General features: G+C 40.2%; 1 protein-coding gene across 1 annotated transcript in view; it reads left to right on the top strand.

The window, feature by feature from the left end:
• LOC126198684 (protein O-mannosyl-transferase Tmtc3) overlaps positions 1-24,912 on the top strand; it is a 109,770-nt gene that overhangs the window by 48,284 nt on the left and 36,574 nt on the right. The window contains exons 10-12 of the mRNA XM_049935179.1: positions 15,830-15,978; positions 16,367-16,585; positions 23,806-23,899. Coding sequence (XP_049791136.1) covers positions 15,830-15,978; positions 16,367-16,585; positions 23,806-23,899 — 462 coding nt within the window. The remainder of the gene's footprint in view (positions 1-15,829; positions 15,979-16,366; positions 16,586-23,805; positions 23,900-24,912) is intronic.

The raw sequence follows: 24,912 nt of genomic DNA, 5'->3' as shown, positions 1-24,912 counted from the left end.
TATAAGCATTGTGATCCTTGAGTATTTCATTAGTTGATTCCTTTGTCATCATTTGGTTGAAAATTTTGTTATAAAAAGTCCGTATTGAGGTTGGAATTACAGCAGAACTCTCGTAGTTATTCATTATGTTTTTTTATGAAAAGTTACCGGAAAACAATTACTCTCCTTTTAATAGACTGAAAAGACTCTGTGAGATGTGTAACAGCTTGGAACTACTATACTGTAAAGTTCACAAGGTTCAGATTCAGTATCTGTGAATACTACTGTCTCAAAAGACAGAACCTGTAATTTTGACATCATTAAAATGACAGGCGGAAAACCTGTTTCTTTAACATTTCTTATTGGAGTACAGAATCATCTCAAACATAGGAGCCATTTATGAAATTTAAAACATCCCATATCAAGTGTTCCCTTACCGAATCAACTGTTTCACAAATTTAACATAAGTACAGGAAGCCATTGTATGAATTTCTGAAAATGCAGTTAGCCTCCCATGCCAGTTATACTAAAGAAGGGACATTTCAAAACATTTGTCAACATCATGCTTGCAATGGCAGATTGTTTTACAAATATTACCAGAACTGCTTACCTGGCTCCAGCATCCCATAAAATCACATAATTGTCATGGAGAAGGATGAGCATGAATTTAGGTTAAACAATTAGTGTCCCAGAACTGTTCTTTCTCCATGTAAAGATTGGACGTGGCACAGTCTGAGGGTTGTAATTCTGTACCCAGTTAAATCAAGTTTGAATCAACTACACCTTAGTTTTCCATCTGAATGACAAACATAAAAAGGTACTTTTCAAACATTTTAATAAAATATGGCAAACAGGGCAATTTCCAAACTTAGGAGGAGACAATTTTGGGCCTTTCCCTTAAGCTGGCAAAGGACTGAACATGTAAATGTTAGCTATTAAGCTATGTGGAATGGAATAATGTCACTTCATTACAGCCTGTTATGTACAGCTGCATGTTGTACCACAGGGTGGCCCACTTTACTACTGGCCACAGTTTGGCAGTGGCTATTCATCCAAGTTGGTAGCTGGTTAGTAGTCATACCAGTATAAATGCTGAGCAATGATTGTATCTTATACATGACATGGCTGCTTTCACATGTGGCCCAGCCTCTGATGGGGTAGAATAAGTCCTTGACAGGACTGGAATAAGAAAAGCTGGGTGGGTGGACTGGGCAGGTCATGCACCTCAGTCTTCCACAGAGATATGATCCCTGTGGCAATGAGTTGGAATTGGAAGTGGCATAGAGATGGACTAGGATGTTGTGGAGGTTGGTGGGTGACAGAACACCACTTTAGGAGGGATGGGAAGGATCTTGGGTGTGATGCTCCTAATTTCAGGGCTTGATGAGAGATAATAAAAGATCTGATGAAAGATGTGATTCAGTTTTGCCAGTCCAGGGCAATATTGGGTGACAAAGGGGTGCTCCTTTGTAGCTGGTTCCTGTGGGTGGTGGAAGGTTTGGGAGTGTCTACATCTACATCTACATTCATACTCCGCAAGCCACCCAACGGTGTGTGGCAGAGGGCACCTTACGTGCCACTGTCATTACCTCCCTTTCCTGTTCCAGTCGCGTATGGTTCGCGGGAAGAACGACTGTCTGAAAGCCTCCGTGCGCGCTCTAATCTCTCTAATTTTACATTCGTGATCTCCTCGGGAGGTATAAGTAGGGGGAAGCAATATACTCGATACCTCATCCAGAAACGCACCCTCTCGAAACCTGGCGAGCAAGCTACACCGCGATGCAGAGCGCCTCTCTTGCAGAGTCTGCCACTTGAGTTTATTAAACATCTCCGTAACGCTATCACGGTTACCAAATAACCCTGTGACGAAACGCGCCGCTCTTCTTTGGATCTTCTCTATCTCCTCCGTCAACCCGATCTGGTACGGATCCCACACTGATGAGCAATACTCAAGTATAGGTCGAACGAGTGTTTTGTAAGCCACCTCCTTTGTTGCTGGACTACATTTTCTAAGCACTCTCCCAATGAATCTCAACCTGGTACCCGCCTTACCAACAATTAATTTTATATGATCATTCCACTTCAAATTGTTCCGCACGCTTACTCCCAGATATTTTACAGAAGTAACTGCTACCAGTGTGTGGGGATATGGCATGGGAAATCTGTGGACTAAGTCTTGGGGATACTGTCTGTCTCTGAAGGCCTTAAGGCCTTTGCGAGATGTTCAGCTTACTGGACAAGGGAGTTCCAGTCACTGCAGAATACCATCCCTGGGTGGCCAGGCTTTATGGGAGGGATTTTTTTTCATTTAGAAGGGATGACAACTGTTGAAATGCATGTACTGTGGGCAGTTGGTGGGTTTAATACAAATAGGGATGTGGACAAAGCCATCAGAGAGGAGGTGGTCAATGTCCAGGAAGATGAAACACTGGGTTGAGGAGGACCAAGTGCAGTGGAGGGAGAAAAGATGTAGGGGTTGTGAAGGAATGAGGAGAGGGTGTCCTTTCCCTGAGTCCAGTTCATGAAAATACCATCAGTGAAACTGAACTAGACCAGATGTTTCTATAAACAACTCATAAATGGGTTGACATAGGAGGATGCCATGCGGGTGCCTATTGCTGTGCTGTGAATTTGTTTGTGTACCTTCCCATCAAAGGAGAAATTGTTGTGTTTTAGGATACAGTTAGTAAGGTATTTGAGAAATGAGTCAGAGGGTTTGGAGTCTGAATGACACTGGGAGAAATAGTGTTCAATAGTGGCAAGGTCTTGGTCATGAGGGATGTTGGTGTACAGGGAAGTGGGATGAACAGTCACGAGTAGGGGTCAAGAAGGTAAAGGGATTGGGTTGGAGGAGAACTGGTAAAGGAAGTGGTTGCTATATGTGGTGTGAGAGGGTAAATTTTGGGTGGTAGATTGGAGGTGTTGGCCAATGAGGGCCAAAATTCTTTCAGTGGGAGCACAATTATCAGCTACAATGGAGTGTCCAAGATTGTTTGGTTTGAGAATTTTAAGAGCATTTAGAGGTGGGTGTGCAGGGTGTCAATAGAGTGAGGAGGGAAATTGATTCTAGGAAGGTCTAAGGCTTTACACAGGGATTGGAGATTATGTTGGACATCTGGGATGGAATCACTATGGCTCAGTTGTAGATGAAGGTGTCAGACAGTTGGCAGAGGCCTTCTGCGAAGTAGTCACTGTGATCCATTACAACAGCAGTGAAACCTTTGTCTGCATGAGGAAGGGGCATGGGAAGGATGGTGAAGCCAAGTTGCAGGTAGGGAATTACTGGAAGGTGAACTAGGGGATGGTTAGGTGGGAGTGGGGCAGGTAGGAGGCAAATCATGGTTGGATGGTAGTGTGAACTGGGAGAGGCTGGATTCAATGTCAGGATTAGGTTGAGTTGGAAGGGTTGGTGACAGAGAAGTGTTTCCATTACAGAAATTGGGAGAAATAGACTAGGTCTTTGACAAGAACAACATGTTGAAATTTGGGTGTAGGGCTGAAGGTGAGACTTTTAGATAGGACTGAAACATCTGTAGGGCTGACAGTTTCTGTGGAATGGTTAACGACAGTGTTGTGGGATTGTTTTGGCCCTGGATTTAGTGGAACGTTCAGCTAGGTGGGATCTGGGTGCTGTGAGGGATTGACAAGGAGGAACACTGTGGGTAGGATAGGGGTTGGATAGTGGAGCCCCAAGGCAGTAGTAGGATGTCTGCAGGCTGGATAAGTTACAGAGGTGGTGTCTGGAATGCTCTTCTGGGTGCTGGAGTCCAAGGGTCTCAATTTCAGAGACGTGAGATATAAAGTAGGGATTGCACAGCTGCAGTATCTTGCAGAGGAAGCTGAGGTGGTTCTCAGAAGTCTGTCCCATGGAGATGTGTTATTGTAGTAACAGGTTTGTAAGGAGCAGAATTGGGTGGAATCTGAAAAGGTGAAGGTCATTGTGAAAAGAGGGGTGGGATCCAGAGAAAGGAATTTATGTGTTTAGGCCGTTGGTAGATTCTACAGCTTGGGTAGCATTTAAGGAACAGGATGTGAGACTGGGTTTTAGCCATGTAAAGGGATACTTTCCTGAACATACAGGAAGGTGGAGCAGGGACGCATGGTAGCAAGGATGGTGTTGGGGAAACAGGAAATGGTGTGTGTGTGTGTGTGTGTGTGTGTGTGTGTGTGTGTGTTTGTGTTTGTGTTTGTGGGTGCACGCTTGCAAATATGTGAAATTTCTCATAAGAAAAGTCTGGTAATCATATGGTTTCAAAAAGTTTGCAACCTACATCCTCAGTTATTTGCTGGCTGTATTCCAGTTTCTGTCTTCTAAAATTTTTTACCCTCTACAGTTTTTACTCTCCACAGCTCCCTCTAGTACCACGGAAGCTATTCCCTGATTTCTCAGCAAATGTTTTATCATCTAGTCCCTTCTTCTTGTCGGTGTTTCCCATATATTCCTTTCCTCTCCAATTCTGTGCAGAACCTGCTCATTCCTTACCTTATCTGTCCATTTAATTTTCAGTATTCGTCTGTAGCACAACATCTCAAATGCTTGGATTCACTTCTGTTCTAGTATTTCCACAGTTATTGTTTCACTATTTTACAATGATGTGCCCCAGATGTACATCCTCAGAAATTTCTTCCTCAAATTAAGGTCTATGCTTGATACTAGCACTTCTCTTGGCCAGGAATGCCCTTTTTGCCAGTGCTAGCATGCATTTGATGTCCTCCTTGTTCTGTCCACCATGGTTTATTTTGCTGCCTAGGTAACAGAACTCCTTAACTTCATTTACTTTCTGATGTTAAGTTTCTCACTGTTCTCATTTCTGCTACTTCTCATTCTCATTGCTTTTGTCTTTCTTAAATTTACTTTCAATCCTTATTTTGTATTCATTAGACTGTTTGCTGCATTCACCAGATCCTGTAATTCTTCTTCACTTTCACTGTGGATAGCAATATCATCAGTGAATCACATCACTGATAACCTTTCACTTTGAATTTTAATTCCACTATTGAACCTCTCTTTTACTTCCGTCATTGTTTCTTCGATGTACAGCTTGAACAGTAGGAGTAAAAGACTACATACCTGTCTTATCCCTTTTAATCCGAGCAATTTATTCTTAGTCTTTCACTCTTATTATTCCCTCTTGGGTCTTCTACGTGTTGTACATTACCTGTCTCTCCCTGTAGCGTACCTATTTTCCTCGGAATTTGAACATCTTGCACCATTTGTCATTGTCAAATGCGTTTTCCAAGTCGAGAAATTCTATGAATGTGTCTTAATTGTTCTTTAGCCTTTCTTCCATTTTCAGCCACAATGTCAGAACTGCCTCTGTGGTGCCTTTCCCTTTCGTAAAGGCAAACTGGAAGTCTTTTATCACATCCTCATCTTTCTTTTCCATTCTCCTACATATTATTCCCTACCCCCATGAACCATGGACCTTGCTGTTGGGGGGGAGGCTTGTGTGCCTCAGCGATACAGATGGCCGTACCGTAGGTGCAACCACAACGGAGGGGTATCTGTTGAGAGGCCAGACAAACGTGTGGTTCCTGAAGAGGGGCAGCAGCCTTTTCAGTAGTTGCAGGGGCAACAGTCTGGATGATTGACTGATCTGGCCTTGCAACACTAACCAAAACGGCATTGCTGTGCTGATACTGCAAACGGCTGAAAGCAAGGGGAAACTACAGCCATAATTTTTCCCGAGGGCATGCAGCTTTACTGTATGGTTAAATGATGATGGTATCCTCTGGGGTAAAATATTCTGGAGGTAAAATAGTCCCCCATTCGGATCCCCGGGCGGGGACTACTCAAGGGGACGTCGTTATCAGGAGAAAGAAAACTGGCGTTCTATGGATCGGAGCGTGGAATGTCAGATCCCTTAATCGGGCAGGTAGGTTAGAAAATTTAAAAAGGGAAATGGATAGATTGAAGTTAGATATAGTGGGAATTAGTGAAGTTCGGTGGCAGGAGGAACAAGACTTCTGGTCAGGTGAATACAGGGTTATAAATACAAAATCAAATAGGGGTAATGCAGGAGTAGGTTTAATAATGAATAAAAAAATAGGAGTGCAGGTAAGCTACTACAAACAGCATAGTGAACGCATTATTGTGGTCAAGATAGACACGAAGACCACGCCTGCTACAGTAGTACAAGTTTATATGCCAACTAGCTCTGCAGATGATGAAGAAATTGATGAAATGTATGATGAGATAAAAGAAATTATTCAGGTAGTGAAGGGAGATGAAAATTTAATAGTCATGGGTGACTGGAATTCGAGGGTAGGAAAAGGGAGAGAAGGAAACATAGTGCGTGAATATGGATTGGGGGAGAGAAATGAAAGAGAAAGCCGTCTGGTAGAATTTTGCACAGAGCATAACTTAATCATAGCTAACACTTGGTTCAAGAATCATAAAAGAAGGTTGTATACATGGAAGAATCCTGGATATACTAGAAGGTATCAGGTAGATTATATAATGGTAAGACAGAGATTTAGGAACCAGGTTTTAAATTGTAAGACATTTCCAGGGGCAGATGTCGACTCTGGCCACAATCTATTGGTTATGAACTGCAGATTAAAAGTGAAGAAACTGCAAAAAGGACTGAATTTAAGGAGATGGGACCTGGATAAACTGACTAAACCAGTGGTTGTACAGAGTTTCAGGGAGAGCATAAGGGAACAATTGACAGGAATGGGTGAAAGAAATACAGTAGAAGAAGAATGGGTAGCTCTGAGGGATGAAGTAGTGAAGGCAGCAGAGGATCAAGTAGGTAAAAAGACGAGAGCTAGTAGAAATCCTTGGGTAACAGAAGAAATATTGAATTTAACTGATGAAAGGAGAAAATATAAGAACGCAGTAAATGAAGCAGGCAAAAAAGAATACAAACGTCTCAAAAATGAGATCGACAGGAAGTGCAAAATGGCTAAGCAGGTATGACTAGAGGACAAATGTAAGGATGTAGAGGCTTATCTCACTAGGGGTAAGATAGATACTGCCTACAGGAAAATTAAAGAGAGCTTTGGAGAAAAGAGAGCCACTTGTATGAATATCAAGAGCTCAGATGGAAACCCAGTTCTAAGCAAAGAAGGGAAAGCAGAAAGGTGGAAGGAGTATATAGAGGGTCTATACAAGGGTGATGTACTTGAGGACAATATTATGGAAATGGAAGAGGATGTAGATGAAGATGAAATGGGAGATATGGTACTGCGTGAAGAGTTTGACACAGCACTGAAAGACCTGAGTCGAAACAAGGCCCCCGGAGTAGACAACATTCAACATTCCATTGGAACTACTGACGGCCTTGGGAGAGCTAGTCCTGACAAAACTCTACCATCTGCTGAGCAAGATGTATGAGACAGGTGAAATACCCTCAGACTTCAAGAAGAATATTATAATTCCCATCCCAAAGAAAGCAGGTGTTGACAGATGTGAAAATTACCGAACTATCAGTATAATAAGTCACAGCTGCAAAATACTAATGCAAATTCTTTACAGACGAATGTAAAAACTGGTAGAAGCCGACCTCGGCGAGGATCAGTTTGGATTCCGCAGAAATGTTGGAACACGTGAAGCAATACTGACCCTACGACTTATCTTAGAAAATAGATTAAGGAAAGGCAAACCTACATTTCTAGCATTTGTAGACAAAGTTGACTGGAATACTCTCTTTCAAATTCTAAAGTTGGCAGGGGTAAAATATAGGGAGCAAAAGGCTATTTACAATTTGTACAGAAACCAGATGGTGGTTATAAGAGTTGAGGGGTATGAAGGGGAAGCAGTGGTTGGGAAGGGGGTGAGACAGGGTTGTAGCCTCTCCCCAATGTTATTCAATCTGTATATTGAGCAAGCAATAAAGGAAACAAAAGAAAAGTTCGGAGTAGGTATTAAAATCCATGGAGAAGAAATAAAAACTTTGAGGTTCGCGGATGACATTGTAATTCTGTCAGAGACAGCAAAGGACTTGGAAGAGCAGTTGAATGGAATGGACAGTGTCTTAAAAGGAGTATATAAGATGAACATCAACAAAAGCAAAACGAGGATAATGGAATGTAGCCGAATTAAGTCGGGTGATGCTGAGGGAATTACATTAGGAAATGAGACACTTAAAGTAATAAATGAGTTTTTCTATTTGGGGAGCAAAATAACTGAGGATGCTCGAAGTAGAGAGGATATAAAATGTAGACTGGCAATGGCAAGGAAAGTGTTTCTGAAGAAGAGAAATTTGTTAACATTGAGTATAGATTTAAGTGTCAGGAAGTCATTTCTGAAAGTATTTGTATGGAGTGTAGCCATGTATGGAAGTGAAACATGGACGATAAATAGTTTAAACAAGAAGAGAATAGAAGCTTTCGAAATGTGCTACAGAATAATGCTGAAGATTAGATGGGTAGACCACATAACTAATGAGGAGGTATTGAATAGAATTGGGGAGAAGAGAAGTTTGTGGCACAACTTGACGAGAAGAAGGGACCGGTTGGTAGGACATGTTCTGAGGCATCAAGGGATCACAAATTTAGTGTTGGAGGGCAGTGTGGAGGGTAAAAATCATAGAGGGAGACCAAGAGATGAATACACTAAGCAGATTCAGAAGGATGTAGGCTGCAGTAGGTACTGGGAGATGAAGAAGCTTGCACAGGATAGAGTAGCATGGAGAGCTGCATCAAACCAGTCTCAGGACTGAAGACAACAACAACAATGTATTATTCTTGTCAGTAACTTGGATGCATGAGCTGTTAAGCTGATTGTGCGGTAATTCTGACATTTATCAGCTCTTGCAATCTTTGGAATTGTGTGGATGATATTTTTCCAAAAATCAAGTGGTATGTTGCCAGACCCATACACTCTACATGCCACTGTGAGTAGTTGTTTTGTTGCCACTTCCCGCAAACAATTTTAGAAATTCTTATGGAATACTATGAGTCCCTTCAGCCTTGTTTGATCTTAAGTCTTCCAAAGCTCTTTTAAATTCTGATCCGAATATGACATCCGCTCTCTCTTCTATATCGACTCCTGTACCTTCTTCTTTCACATTTTATTTGCTCTCTTCTGTGCATTTAATAGTAGAAGTCCCATTGTGCTCTTATTGTTACCACCCTTGCTTTTAATTTCACTGAAGGGTGTTTTCACTTTTATATACAGTGAGTCAGTCCTTCCAACAGACATTTCTTTTTCAATTTCTTCACATTTTTCATGCAGCCATTTTGCCTTAGTTTCTCTGCACTTCCTATTTATTTCATTCCTAAGCAACTTGTGCTTCTGTATTCCTGAGTATGCCTGAACATTTTTTTTTTTTTTTTTTTTTTTTTTTTTTTGATAGGCTGAAATATTTCTTCTGTTACCTGTGGTTTCCTCACAGGTACATTCTTTGTATCTATATTTTTCTTTCCAACTTCTGTGATTGCCCTGTTTAGAGATGTCCATTCCTCTTCAGCTGAGCTGTCTACTAAGCTATTCCATATCACAGTATCTGTAGCCTCAGAGAACTGCAAGCATATCTCTTCATTCCTTAGTACTTCTGTATCCCACTTCTTTGCTTATTGATTCTTCCTTACTAATCTCTTAAGCTTCAGCCTACTCTTCACCATTACCAAATTGTGATTTGAGTCTATATGAGGTCCTTAGTATACCTTACAGTCAAATATCTGATTTTAGAAGCTCTGCCTCACCAAGATGTAATCTAACTAAAATCTTCACGTATCTCTTGGCCTTTTCCAAGTACCTCTCCTCTTGTGATTCTTGAGCAGAGTTTTCGCCATTACTAGCTGAAATTTATTGCAGAACTCAAGCATGGATATTAAATCTTCTGCCATAAATTTGCAATCATTGCTAGTGTGACCAGCCATATTGTCCTCATGATTAGGCGATGCAGATTTGCAACATCATTATGTGAATGTCATACACTAGTTCTCTCACAGGCCCTAGTAGATAGAATTCCAATTGGATCAGGTCTCATGAGCATGGTGGCCACAGCATTGGTCCGTCTCTCCCAGGCCAGCAGTCTGGAAATGTCTGATCAAGAATGGAGTACATAATGTTGAAGTAAGGAGGAGGGCACCCATCCTGTTGAAAAATTATTCCCATTTGAGACTATATGACAAAGCCATTCTCCATCATATCCTGATGTTGGGTTTATGTAAGAAATGGTCCAATGATGCCAGTGTTCCACAGGCAACACCACAGTGTCCCCTTTGGCTTTCGTGCCCTTGCCAAACCAAAGCATACAGATTTTGAGTCCATCACCCTACAGTTCTGCCTGTTTCCTTTCCCTCAAATGTGAAATGTGACCTCACATAAAAAGGCTACCATCACAAGAGAAGTGCCATGTTTTACATGCTCTAGCATAAGCTCAACAATATGTTTATGATCAGAGCAATCACCTGGCCAAAGAGAATGGAGTATTTGTGGTTTTGTAACATCACAGTTGTAAGTGTTTATTGTATGACATAATGCACCATGGATTTTGGCATGTTCTGTTTCTGTTTTCATGCCTGGACAGAAATAAATTTCCTGAAATAATGACACACAGCACTTGAATGTGGTCAATAGCCATCTGATATGTGCTGGATCCCACTGCCCCACCATGGGTCAGCACTTGCTATCTGCCAGAATTTCTGGTCCCAGTGCAGTTTTCTGTTGTGAGATTAGATGCTGAGCTGTGCTCTGTGCAAAAACACCATTGCTCACCCATGTTTTTTCAGCCAACCACAAGATGCATTCTTTGTTCTCTTCCTCAGAATCATCATGTTGCACTACTGGCTGCAACACAGATGCCTTGAACTATTATAATCCACATTTGTCATGTATACCCGCACATCTGGTCCATCACCTCACAAAACTTTGAGCATTCTTCCTTGCTGCTGTCACCTGTGTGACCTCAACCTACTAGTTTCCAAGACATATCATTTTCTTGTTATTATTTTTTTATCAGTTCAACACTGGGCATGTTGTGCAATGGCTTATATTATTTACTTTTGTTTACAACAATATTATGGAAAGGATAGTTGCTACTCATTTTATAGCAGAGGTATTGAGTCACATATAGGCACAACGAAAAGACAGTCAGAAAGTCAGCTTTCTGCCAACAAGGCTTGTGTTAGAAATAAGACAACACACACACATATGACTGTTTGATTTTACTTTTGTTTAATATCATTATGTTTCTTGGTCTCCAAAGAGTAAGTGACTACCTTTTGTTCTTCCATCAGTGCAGTTCCATTCTTGATCTGTCCACCCTTTAACACACTTTTTCCACTGATATGCTCTCCAAGGATGTTTGTCTTACCTTTATTCATGTGTCTCTTTAACATTTTATTGCTCTGACTCATTTTGATTATTTGGTGTGTAACATAATGTGTGCCACAGAAAATATATATACGTGGAATGTTTCCCTCTATTATAACTATATATATACATATATATAGAGAGAGAGAGAGAGGGAAACATTCCACGTAGGAAAAATATATCTAAAAACACAGATGATGTGACTTACCAAATGAAAGTGCTGGCAGGTCGACAGACACACAAACAAACACAAACATACACACAAAATTCAAGCTTTCGCAACAAACTGTTGCCTCATCAGGAAAGAGGGAAGGAGAGGGAAAGACGAAAGGATGTGGGTTTTAAGGGAGAGGGTAAGGAGTCATTCCAATCCCGGGAGCGGAAAGACTTACCTTAGGGGGGAAAAAGGGACGGGTATACACTCGCGCACACACACACACATCCATCCACACATATACAGACACAAGCAGACATATTTAAAGACAAAGAGTTTGGGCAGAGATGTCAGTCGAGGTATTTAAATATGTCTGCTTGTGTCTGTATATGTATGGATGGATATGTGTGTGTGTGCGAGTGTATACCCGTCCTTTTTCCCCCTAAGGTAAGTCTTTCCGCTCCCAGGATTGGAATGACTCCTTACCCTCTCCCTTAAAACCCACATCCTTTCGTCTTTCCCTCTCCTTCCCTCTTTCCTGATGAGGCAACAGTTTGTTGCGAAAGCTTGAATTTTGAATTTTGTTTGTGTTTGTTTGTGTGTCTGTCGACCTGCCAGCACTTTCATTTGGTAAGTCACATCATCTTTGTTTTTAGATATGTTTTTAGATATATTTTTCCTACGTGGAATGTTTCCATATATATATATATATATATATATATATATATATATATATATATATATATATATAAAGATGATGTGATGTTTAAAGCTTTCCCGGCATACTGATTGTTCCATAAAAACACGGGAGAACTGCCGGATATCAGTAACTTCCTGCCACGATATTTCGGCGCAGAGTCTTCTGGCCATCTGATATCCGGCAGTTCTCCCATGTTTTTATGGAACAAAGATGATGTGACTTACCAAACGAAAGTGCTGGCAGGTCAATAGACACACAAACAAACACAAACATACACACAAAATACAGGCTTTCCCAACAAACGGTTGCTTCATCAGGAAAGAGGGAAGGAGAGGGAAAGATGAAATGATGTGGGTTTTAAGGGAGAGGGTAAGGAGTCATTCCAATCCCGGGAGCGGAAAGACTTACTTTAGGGGGAAATAAGGACAGGTATACACTCGCACACACACACATATCCATCCACACATACACAGACACAAGCAGACATTTGTAAAGGCAAAGAGTTTGAGCAGAGATGTCAGTCGAGGCGGAAGTACAGAGGCAAAGATGTTGTAGAAAGACAGGTGAGGTACGAGCGGCGGCAACTTGAAATTAGCGGAGGTTGAGGCCTGGCGGATAACGAGAAGAGAGGATATACTGAAGGGCAAGTTCCCATCTGCGGAGTTCTGACAGGTTGGTGTTAGTGGGAAGTATCCAGATAACCCGGATGGTGTAACACTGTGCCAAGATGTGCTGGCCTTGCACCAAGGCATGTTTAGCCACAGGGTGATCCTCATTACCAACAATTACTGCCTGCCTGTCTCCATTCATGTGAATGGACAGTTTGTTGCTGGTCATTCCCACATAGAAAGCTTCACAGTGTAGGCAGGTCAGTTGGTAAACCACGTGGGTGCTTTCACACGTGGCTCTGCCTTTGATCGTGTACACCTTCCGGGTTACAGGACTGGAGTAGGTGGTGGTGGGAGGGTGCATGGGACAGGTTTTACACCGGGGGCGGTTACAAGAATAGGAGCCAGAGGGTAGGGGAGGTGGTTTGGGGATTTCATAGGGATGAACTAAGAGGTTACGAAGGTTAGGTGGATGGCGGAAAGACACTCTTGGTGGAGTGGGGAGGATTTCATGAAGGATGGATCTCATTTCAGGGCAGGATTTGAGGTAGTCGTATCCCTGCTGGAGAGCCACATTCAGAGTCTGATCCAGTCCCGGGAAGTATCCTGTCACAAGTGGGGCACTTTTGTGGTTCTTCTGTGGGAGGTTCTGGGTCTGACGGGATGAGGATGTGGCTCTGGTTATTTGCTTCTGTACCAGGTCGGGAGGGTAGTTGCGGGAGGCAAAAGCTGTTTTCAGGTGGTTGCTTTCGCATCCCGCAACTACCCTCCCGACCTGGTACAGAAGCAAATAACCAGAGCCACATCCTCATCCCCTCAAACCCAGAACCTCCCACAGAAGAACCCCAAAAGTGCCCCACTTGTGACAGGATACTTCCCGAGACTGGATCAGACTCTGAATGTGGCTCTCCAGCAGGGATATGACTTCGTCAAATCCTGCCCTGAAATGAGATCTATCCTTCATGAAATCTTCCCCACCCCACCAAGAGTGTCTTTCTGCCGTCCACCTAACCTTTGTAACCTCTTGGTTCATACCTATGAAATCCCCAAACCACCTTCCCTACCCTCTGGCTCCTACCCTTGTAACCACCCCCGGTGTAAAACCTGTCCCATGCACCCTCCCACCACCACCTACTCCAGTCCTGTAACCCGGAAGGTGTACACGATCAAAGGCAGAACCACATGTGAAAGCACCCACGTGATTTACCAACTGACCTGCCTACACTGTGAAGCTTTCTATGTGGGAATGACTAGCAACAAACTGTCCATTCGCATGAATGCACACAGGCAGACAATGTTTGTTGGTAATGAGGATCACCCTGTGGCTAAACATGCCTTGGTGCACGGCCAGCACATCTTGGCACAGTGATACACCGTCCGGGTTATCTGGATACTTCCCACTAACACCAACCTGTCAGAACTCCGCAGATGGGAACTTGCCCTTCAGTATATCCTCTCTTCTCGTTATCCGCCAGGCCTCAACCTCCGCTAATTTCAAGTTGCCGCCGCTCATACCTCACCTGTCTTTCTACAACATCTTTGCCTCTGTACTTCCGCCTCGACTGACATCTCTGCTCAAACTCTTTGCCTTTACAAATGTCTGCTTGTGTCTGTGTATGTGTGGATGGATATGTGTGTGTGTGTGTGTGTGTGAGTGTATACCTGTCCTTTTTTCCCCCTAAGGTAAGTCTTTCTGCTCCCGGGATTGGAATGACTCCTTACCCTCTCCCTTAAATCCTTTCGTCTTTCCCTCTCCTTCCCTCTTTCCTGATGAAGCAACCGTTGGTTGGGAAAGCTTGAATTTTGTGTGTATGTTTGTGTTTGTTTGTGTGTCTATCGACCTGCCAGCACTTTCATTTGGTAAGTCACATCATCTGTGTGTGTGTGTCTATATATATATATATATATATATATATATATATATATATATATATATATATATATATATATATATGCCTTTAAATATATATAAATATATATATGTCTTTAAATATGTCTGTATGTGTGGATGGATATGTGTGTGTGTGCGAGTGTATACCTGTCTTTTCCCCCTAAGGTAAGTCTTTCCGCTCCCGGGATTGGAATGACTCCTTACCCTCTCCCTTAAAACCCACATCCTTTCGTCTTTCCCTCTCCTTCCCTCTTTCCTGATGAGGCAACAGTTTGTTGCGAAAGCTTGAATTTTGTGTGTATATTTGTGTTTGTTTGTGTCTATCGACCTGCCAGCGCTTTTGTTTGGTAAGTCTCATCATCTTTCTTTTTAGATATATTTTTTCCACGTGGAATGTTTCCCTCTGTTATATATATATATATATATATATATATATATATATATATATATATATATATATATATATATATAGCGCTGGCAGGTCGATAGACACACAAACAAACACAAATATACACACAAAATTCAAGCTTTCGCAACAAACTGTTGCCTCATCAGGAAAGAGGGAAGGAGAGGGAAAGACGAAAGGATGTGGGTTTTAAGGGAGAGGGTAAGGAGTCATTCCAATCCCGGGAGCGGAAAGACTTACCTTAGGGGGAAAAAAGGACAGGTATACACTCGCACACACACACATATCCATCCACACATACAGACACAAGCAGACATATTTAAAGACAAAGAGTTACTCTTTGTCTTTAAATATGTCTGCTTGTGTCTGTATGTGTGGATGGATATGTGTGTGTGTGCGAGTGTATACCTGTCCTTTTTTCCCCCTAAGGTAAGTCTTTCCGCTCCCGGGATTGGAATGACTCCTTACCCTCTCCCTTAAAACCCACATCCTTTCGTCTTTCCCTCTCCTTCCCTCTTTCCTGATGAGGCAACAGTTTGTTGCGAAAGCTTGAATTTTGTGTGTATATTTGTGTTTGTTTGTGTGTCTATCGACCTGCCAGCGCTTTTGTTTGGTAAGTCTCATCATCTTTCTTTTTAGATATATTTTTTCCACGTGGAATGTTTCCCTCTGTTATATTCATATCATATATATATATATATATATATATATATATATATATATATATATATATAAAATCTGAAAAACTTTTAAGTATCTTCCATTGATCACAATTATATAACATGATTTCTGTGATGTATTAATTCCTTTCATTTGTCTTTCCAGAGCCTTGCATTTCTTATTTTACCGTTCTTACCAGCATCAAACTTGTTCTTTCCTGTTGGATTTGTGGTTGCTGAGAGAATATTGTACATACCGTCAATGGGTCTGTGCATGCTAGTTGGTTATGGTTGGAGTTTGCTGGCAGACAAGAGGTAGGTTTCAAATAACTATACTAGTGTGTTGTTTTCTTTATTTCCTCCTCAGCTGTAAATGACACATTTGTCTTGATAAAAGTTCTATCATCTACAATGATTCGTGCTTATTTCTTTGCACCATCATTTAATGTATAATGGAAGAAGGTAGGTCCCCTGCATTGGATTCTCATGAAACCTTCAAGGAATCTATTTTATGAAGTTGTAATTGTATATGCAGAGTGAAAATCTATTTTAATTTGCAATGAATGTATGACAGTTTTAAGATCTTTTGTTCATCTGTTTTGATCTTCAATGTACAGTAAGTTTTCTGTGACTTATATATACTTTAAAATATTAATCATGTTCAGTTATACTACATTTAACTGAAGATTTTGGAATTTTACAGAAGCAAGAAATTAGCCTATATTAGCCTTGGACTGTTGCTGTTGGTGCACAGCTGCAAAACTTACATTCGCAATCTTGACTGGGAATCAGAATACACAATCTTCATGGCTGGCTTGCGTGTCAATCAGCGTAATGCAAAATTGTTCAACAATGTTGGCCATGCCCTAGAAGGACAGGGTCGTTTTGATGAGGCATTACAGTACTTCCAAAAAGCTGTAAGGTGAGGCTATGTGAAGACTTTGTACTGCTCTTATTAGTTGCTTAATTTTCCAACAATTTATGACATGGGACAATACTTACATCTGTATCTACACCTACATCTATACTCTGATTGTTTGAATGGCTCTGTGCATGCAGTAATTATTCTAATTTTACCCTCAAGATGAGTAATACGTATAGGGTTGTAGTACATCCCTAGAGTAATCATTTAAAGCTGTTTCTTGAAACTTTGTTAATAGAGTTTACGTCTATCTTCAAGAATCTTCCAGTTCAGTTCCTTGAGTATCTCTGTGATATCCCATGGATTAAACAAATATGTCACCATTCATACTGACCTTCTCTGTAAACATTCAATATCCCCTGTTAGTCCTATCTGGTACCCATTCACTTGAGCAATATTCTTGAACCAGTCATATGAGTGATTTGTAAGCAATCTCCTTTGTAGACTGATTGCACTTCCCCAGTATTCTAGCAATAAACCAATGTCTACCACCAACTTTACCAATGACTGAGCTTATGTTATCATTCATTCCATATCCCAACAAAATGTTACACCCAGGTATTTGTATGAGTTGGTTGATTCCAGCAGTGACTCATTATAATCATAGGATACTGCATTTTCTCATTTTATGAAGTGAAAAATTTTACATTTCTGGCATTTATAGCAAGTTTCCAACCTCCACACCACTTTGACATCTTATCAGGAACTGACTGAATATTTATGCAGCTCCTTTTAGATATCACTTCATTATAGATCACTGCATCATTTGCAAAAAGACTGATTTTACTGTTAATATTGTCTGTAAGGTCATTAGTATACAACATGAAGAGCAAGTGTCCCAACACATTTCCCTGGGGCACACTCAAAGTTACTTCTATATCTGACAATGATTCTCCATCCAAGATAAATGTGTTGCATCCTCCCTACCAAAAAGTCCTCCATCCAGTTACAAATTTCACTTGATATCCCATATGATTATGCTTTTGACAATTCTGACAATGAGCATAGCTGTGATACTGAGTCAAATGCTTTCCATAAATCAAGAAATACTGCTCCTATCTGAGTGCCTTGATCAAAAGCTTTCAATATGTCATTTGATAAAAGTGCGAGTTGGGTTTCACATGATTGATGTTTTTGAAACCCATGCTGGTTGGCATTGAGGAGATCATTCTGTTCAAGAAATCTCATTGTTTCAGCTCAGAATATGTTCTAAGATTCTGTAAAAAGTCGATGTCAAGGATATTGAACAGTGATTTTGTGGATCACTTCTACTACTCTTCTTGTATACAGGTGTGGCCTGTGCCTTTTTCCAAGACCTTGTGGTGTTACCCTTTTATTATTATTATCTTCTTCTCATTATCTATTGAAACAACATCGCCTTGTAATGTAATTTTAATTTTTCACCAAAAGCACATTCAACACAGCGGGAAAATACACGTCTTTCGTATCAAGACAAGAGAGAGAGAGACATCCATTCGTTCTTAAAAAAACAAAAAAGCTACGCAAAAGTAAAAAAAAAAAAAAAAAAAAAAAAGAACAAAATTATTTATAAAATCGGTTGCTGGCGCAGCGCTCTTCTGCGTGCGCGATCGTAAAATATAACTTTGTATTGGCGGAGGCGCGGAAGTCAAAGTACCATTACAACCTGAGCATGGTTTTTTGTTAGAGGAATCTACAATAGATTATATTTAGAAGGGGGACTAACTTAGCTGCAAATTCAGTATAGAATCTGACAGGGATTCCATTGGACCCTGGAGTTTCATTCAGTTTTAACAATTTCAGCCATTTCTCAATGCCACTGACACTAATACATATTTCATTCATCTTTTCAGTGGTATGAGGGTGAAATTGGGGCAATTCTCCTGGGTTTTCCTTTGTGAAGGAACATTTGAAAACAGACTTTAAGCATTTCAGCTTTTGCTTTGCTACTCACATTTTCAGTTCATGTTTTATTCACTAGGGACTAGACACTAGCTTTTGTGCCACTAACAGCCTTTGCATATGACCAGAATTTCCTTGGGTTCTGCGTAAGATCACTTGACAGTATCCTGCTACAGTAGTTATTGAAGGAATCACGCATTGCTCTCATGACGGCCAACACGTCTAGCTATAGCTAAGCTTCATTTTACACATATTATGCAGTAATCTCTGTTTCATTAGAAGTTTCTTTACAGTGTCTGTATACCATGGAGGTTCCCTCCCTTTATGAACTGTTCTACTGGGTGCATATCTATCTACTGAATGTTCAACTATTCTTTTAAACATGTGCCAGAGTTCCTCTATGTGGTCCTCCTCAGTGCTGAAAGTTTCAAGTTCCTCATTTAGATATGACACTACTGATTTTTTATCCAGTTTACTGACCACATATATCTTTCTCCTTGTTTTAGTTGTCTTTTGTACTTTGCTGATCATTGCTGCCAGATCACTGATAACATGATTCTGGCACAGAACAAAATGAAAATATCAAAATTTCTCTTAACTTGCTTTGTAGTCTGTGAATCAGTAGACAGACAAACAGTGTGCCACTGCTGGTTACAAAACTAAGAATTGACTTGTGTTGATTGATTGTCTGAAATAGTGGTGGCTGCCATAATAGACCAGAAAATGTAATTAATTTCATGGGATTTATAAAGAGAATTTTATGAAGTTTTGAAAGGTGGTTTTCATGCATGCAGTAGCTACTGGAAACTTGACTGGATTTTCTGTTAAGAGTACTGCTTCTTGGAAAAACTCTGAGAAACAGAAATATTTTATCCGACTAGCACAAAAAAATGTAATACTCCAGATTCTTATGTATGGAAAAATGTTAGTTTCCATTCCAGTAACTTTTATGACACAAGTCTATTACACTCTCATAAAAAATTACAGCATAAAAAATAAGTAATGTAGAGTGATGAAATTTCAGGAATACATTTGTCACGGTAACAAATTTACATGGTTAACATTGCATGAACCCAGGTTAATGTGAGATAAGCTATTGTGTATGTGAAATTCTGGTGGATCAAGAACTGGTGTAACTGTCAGAATGTTGAATGCAAACATGCAGACTAACATGCATTGTTTTGTATAGGTGTTGGATGTTAGTTTGGGGGATGGAGTTACTCTCCTGTGGCACTTGATTGATCAATGCAGGGATGGGTAAATGCTGTTTGTGGATGATGCTGGAGTTGTTGTGCGATGTTGTCCCATATGGTTGATTGGAGACAAATCTGGTGATCGAGCAGGCTAAGGCAACACATTGAACATTGTAGAGCATGTTGGGTTACAACAGTGGCATGTGGGCAAGTGTTATCCTCTTGTAAAATGTCCCCACAAAAGCTGGTCATGAACGGGAGACAACAGGTTGAATTACCAGACTGATGTAGAAATTTTCAGTCAATGTGTGTGGGATACCACAAGAGTGCTCCTGCTGTCATGTGAAATCACACCTTAGACCATAACTTGGGTCAGTGGAATGCTCACTTCAGTACAATGCAGCAGAGCCATCTGCTTAACATGAAGTTCCTCTCCTTTAGTAGTGCCACGTGGCTGTCCAGAGCCTGGTCTTCTTGTGATCGTACATGCACATGACCACTGCTCCCAACTATCATCTACAGTGACTACATTCCTGTCAAGTCTTTGTGTAATATTGCAGAAAGAACATCCAGCTTCTGTAGCCCTATTAGATGACTTCATTCAAACTCAGTGAGGTGCTGATAGTGGCATCTTTGTCACTTGACTAACATCAACTCACCATGTCCATTCTAAAAGGTAACTAAAGCTTATGACTGTTACAGTGTGTATTTAAAGCAAACCTGATTTGCATCCTTATAATAGCACTATTAGTGCCAACCTTAGGCAACTGCATGAAATATGAATAGAGATCATCTTTTAGGTGTAGAAACAAGCCTACCAACTACCATTTATGTCATACAACTCTTTTTTGGTGTTGCAGTTTTTTCCATCAATGCATTTATGGTAAAATATTGTTTTATGTTCTCATCTGAGTGTCTAAAAATGAAAAAAAGACAGTTATAAACAAATTGCAGAAGAGATGCAGGAATAGCACAAATGGATTCACACTGCAAACAAATTTTGAGAAAGCTCATGAAGGTATGCACCAGTGTTTTGGTTTTCTCTACTTAAAACTTCACTTCAGAGACCTCTCTTCCCATAATTAAAACTGTGTATTATCTTCTCTGGCACCAATCACATCTTTCAACCTTTCAGGCATGCTTGTACATGTACATCTACATCTACACGGTTACGCTGCAGTTCATACTTAAGTGCTTGGCAGAGGGTTCATCGAACCATTTTCATACTACTTCTCTACAATTCCACTCTCGAATGGTGTGTAGGAAACAAGGAACACCTAAATCTTTCTGTTCGAGCTCTGATTTCTCTTATTTTATTATGATGATCATTTCTCCCTATATAGGTGGGTGTCAACAAAATATTTTCACATTTGGAAGAGAAAGTAGGTGACTGAAATTTTGTAAATAGATGTCACCACAAAGAAAACTACCTTTGTTTCAGTGACTGCCACCCCAACTCGTGTATCATATCAGTGAAACTCTCACCCCTATTGCACGATTTCACGAAATGAACTGCTCTTCTTTGTACTTTTTTGATGTCCTCCGTCAGTCCTACCTGCTAAGGATCCCACACTGAGCAACAATATTCCAGCAGAGGGCAGACAAGTTTAATGTAGGCTGTCTCTTTAGTGGGTTTGTCGCATCTTCTAAGTGTTCTGCCAACAAAGTGCAGCCTTTGTTTCGCCTTCCCCACAATATTATCTGGGCAGTCTTTCCAATTTAAGTTGCTCATAATTGTTATTCCTAGGTATTTAGTCAAATTGACAGCCCTTAGACTTGTGCGATTTATCGTTTACCCAAAATTTATCAGATTTCTTTTAGTACCCACGTGGATGACCTCGCACTTTTCTTTGTTTAGTGCCAATTGCCACTGTTTGCACCATACAGAAATTCTCTCTAGATTATTTTGTAATTGGAATTGATTGCCTGATGATTTTACTAGATGGTAAATTACAGCATCATCTGCAAACAATCTAAGGGGGCTGCTCAGATTATCACCTAGATCATTTATGTAAATTAGGAACAGCAGAGGCCTGTGACACTACCTTGCGGAACACCAGATATCACTTCTGTTCTACTCGATGATTTACCATCTAACACTACGAACTGTGACCTCTCTGAGAGGAAATTGCGAATCCAGTCACAACTCCTGATTAACATTGCAGTGTCATCACGAGGAATCAACTCCCATTCTTTTGGGAGAACTTCACACAGGTCCTGTAGGTTCTCTGAAGAGTGTTGATGGGCCCTTCTTCCCAGCTGGTCCAGTAAATCTATAATAATAATAAAACTGTGAAACTGCCATGTCTGTTTTAACACACTACTCTCTGAAAATGAAGTCCAACATTGTGTAGGGAGACGGCTCTATTTTCAGCTGCTCTGTGCATCCCAATAATGTGAAGTGCTTCACAAGCAAGGGCAATTATTTACAGCGTAGATAACTTTTTCAAATATGAATTTGAAAGCAGGACGTGTAATGAAACATTGGAAGACACAAGAACCAACTGCATAAGCTTTTGTCTCAGCAAGAGATGTGCAAATAGAATTGTAAGTGAAAGTATTGGAGCTGCAGGAGCCTTAGGAAACATTGGTTGTGTGTCACCTGGAAAGCATTGAAATCTTCAGGGGTTGACAGCATGTTTACTCCAGAAAGCTGATTACAATAATTGTAGAAAGATCCTACAAACACACGTGATTGAGAACAGTACAAGGTACAACAATAAGTGCTACAAGAGCTGGAAAACATTATTGCCTCACGTACAGTGATGTATGTTTCAGGTTGTGTGGGAAGAAAAACAGTTAAGGATAGTGCAATAATCAATTGCAGCTGCATTGTTTGCTTGCAAAGCAATACCAATAATGTACTAATAACACACCCACTCTTAAGATGCTGGACAAAGTGCTGCACTTTGATTAAATCAGTAATTATGCATCACTTACTACATATTGCATTTTTTGTACCAGTCACTGTCTCTTCATGCTGTTCTCAAACATTGGTTTTCCCTTTTACATTACTAATGATACAATTTACACTATCGCTCTTGCAAGACCGTGATGAAAACAAAATAGCAATTTACTTTCAAAATCAACACTGTGGTAATTAAATGTCTCAGGACAGATGAGGGGAAGCAATAAGTAAGCCTAGTTGAAAAATGGTTATCATCCTCTCTGTTGTTTCTTCAACATGTTTTGTATATAAAAATCTCACATAAAAGAAAAAATGGTTTAAATACTGAATTCTTATCAGTGTAACCCTTAAAATATTATAGGGTTCGTTTCACTGGTTACTTAAAATATGCTGAAAAACAATGCCAAAGGGCAGTGGAAACGTATGTTAAACAATGCAGAATACAAGTGTACTCGCTGATAACGTCATTTATGTATTGTAATCCTCACTTTAGGGCTAACAAAAATTTATTAAATGCAAAATTAGCCTTCTGTTAACAACAAATTGAATCCTGCATTAGTCTATAAAACCAAATAATAATGGTTCCTAATATAAGTCCATGCACTACCACTTTGTTGTGCATGTGTATTGGAATTATAATATCAAGCACAGTTCCGAGTAAGTCTTCCAGTGGTGGAAATCACACACTCATCAAATAGAATCACTATATTGAAGTGTTATACCAGCTCATATAGTGCAAATAACAAGACTCCTCATTCCAGTCATGATGGAAATGGAAAGCACAGCAGCCATTATCCAAATACAGGTCCAGTCCACTCCAGTCCAGGTAAACAGCAACGGCTGTTGTAGTTCACATCATAGAAGCTGAGTCTGCTGATAGCAGCTAACCAAAGAAGAACTCGGTGGAAACCAGTTGCCAAATAGCCTTATATTGGCTTGCTTTGGAATTTCATATGACCAGCATCTGATATCAGTGACATCCCTAATTGAAGCAATGATGTTACACATATTGATATATCTTTATCTTCCATTTGCACATCCAGCAGGGTTACTAAAGCATGTTCCTTCTATTTTATAGCTGGAAGAAAAAGTTGGCTTTATATACTGTATGCCCTTCTGTGGAACAAACTGAGATAGACTGCAGTGCCAAAATCTTAACTTACCATTGACGATTGACAGAAATATTTCTGTCTTGTGCTAAATAATTCAACTAACATTTGTCATTTTTAATTTTATAGTGTACAAGAGGATGATATTGGTGCTCATATTAATGTTGGCAGAACATATAATCACCTAAAAATGTTTAAGGAAGCAGAAGATGCTTACCTGAAGGTATGTGTATCTCTCTCTCTCTCTCTCTCTGTCCTTTCTTTCTTTCTTTCTTTTTTTTTTTTTCTTCCTTTCTTTCTTCTGTATTTTCTTCCTTCCTTCAGTGGGCAAGTTAATCTGCTGATTGTTTTGTTGGCATGTTAGTAGAAAACATAGTATCATTTCTAATATTTTTGAAGCTTTTTGGACTATCTAAAATGTGGACTCCATGCCTCAGTATATTTGTGTACATCTACTTTAACTGTTAAATTTTTTATATTTAATGTGTGATATTAAGTATCCAGATATCACCCACAGGTTTGTTGTAGATATAACAGTGCCCTGTACTGCATAAAATGTATATTTAGTCCCAGTCTGTACTCGGTTCAAAATTACTGTAAATGACAGGCACAAAGAAAATAATGATCTGAGCATCATACAGGAGAGTCGCACCATGCTTTCAACCAGTCTCAAAAGACCCTTAGTCATAGCAGCAATCAGCTATTGTAAAGCTTTCCCCTTTCCGCTACAATATTTCCCACTTTTACTATGTTTGTTTCTGAAAATCTGCTGTCCTCTGTGGTTGGTCACTGCATGCTGTAGTTTCTGTTGACGTTTTAGTTTCTAATGGTTGTGGAAGTTTATTGTTTTATTTTCTGTTGTTAGTGTTTCTTTTGTGATTGTGAATAGTATCAGGAGCAAGTTAATAAAATAGAACTAACCTTACTCCCCTGCTGGGGAATTTCTGTATGTCAGTATAGAGAAGTTGGCTAAATTTGAACCTACTCTCAGAAACAAACAATCCTTGGTGGCATACTCCTCTTCATTAACAAGGCTGTAGAAACAACTACTGCAACTTCAAATCTAGACAAGAACACTGTGGGAGAGATTAGCAGGGAAATAAGCAGAGTACTGATTTACCAAAATTTGCTTGGGGTATTATACATTGCCAATGTTGCAGAAAGCCACACCAGATGCCTATCAACTTATTAGCAGACCTTAAGGCAGTCACACACTATCATTTGCATTTATTTGCT

This window comes from Schistocerca nitens, chromosome 8, assembly GCF_023898315.1.
Source record: "Schistocerca nitens isolate TAMUIC-IGC-003100 chromosome 8, iqSchNite1.1, whole genome shotgun sequence".
NCBI lineage: Eukaryota > Metazoa > Arthropoda > Insecta > Orthoptera > Acrididae > Schistocerca > Schistocerca nitens.
This window is presented reverse-complemented; position numbering and strand designations above follow the sequence as displayed.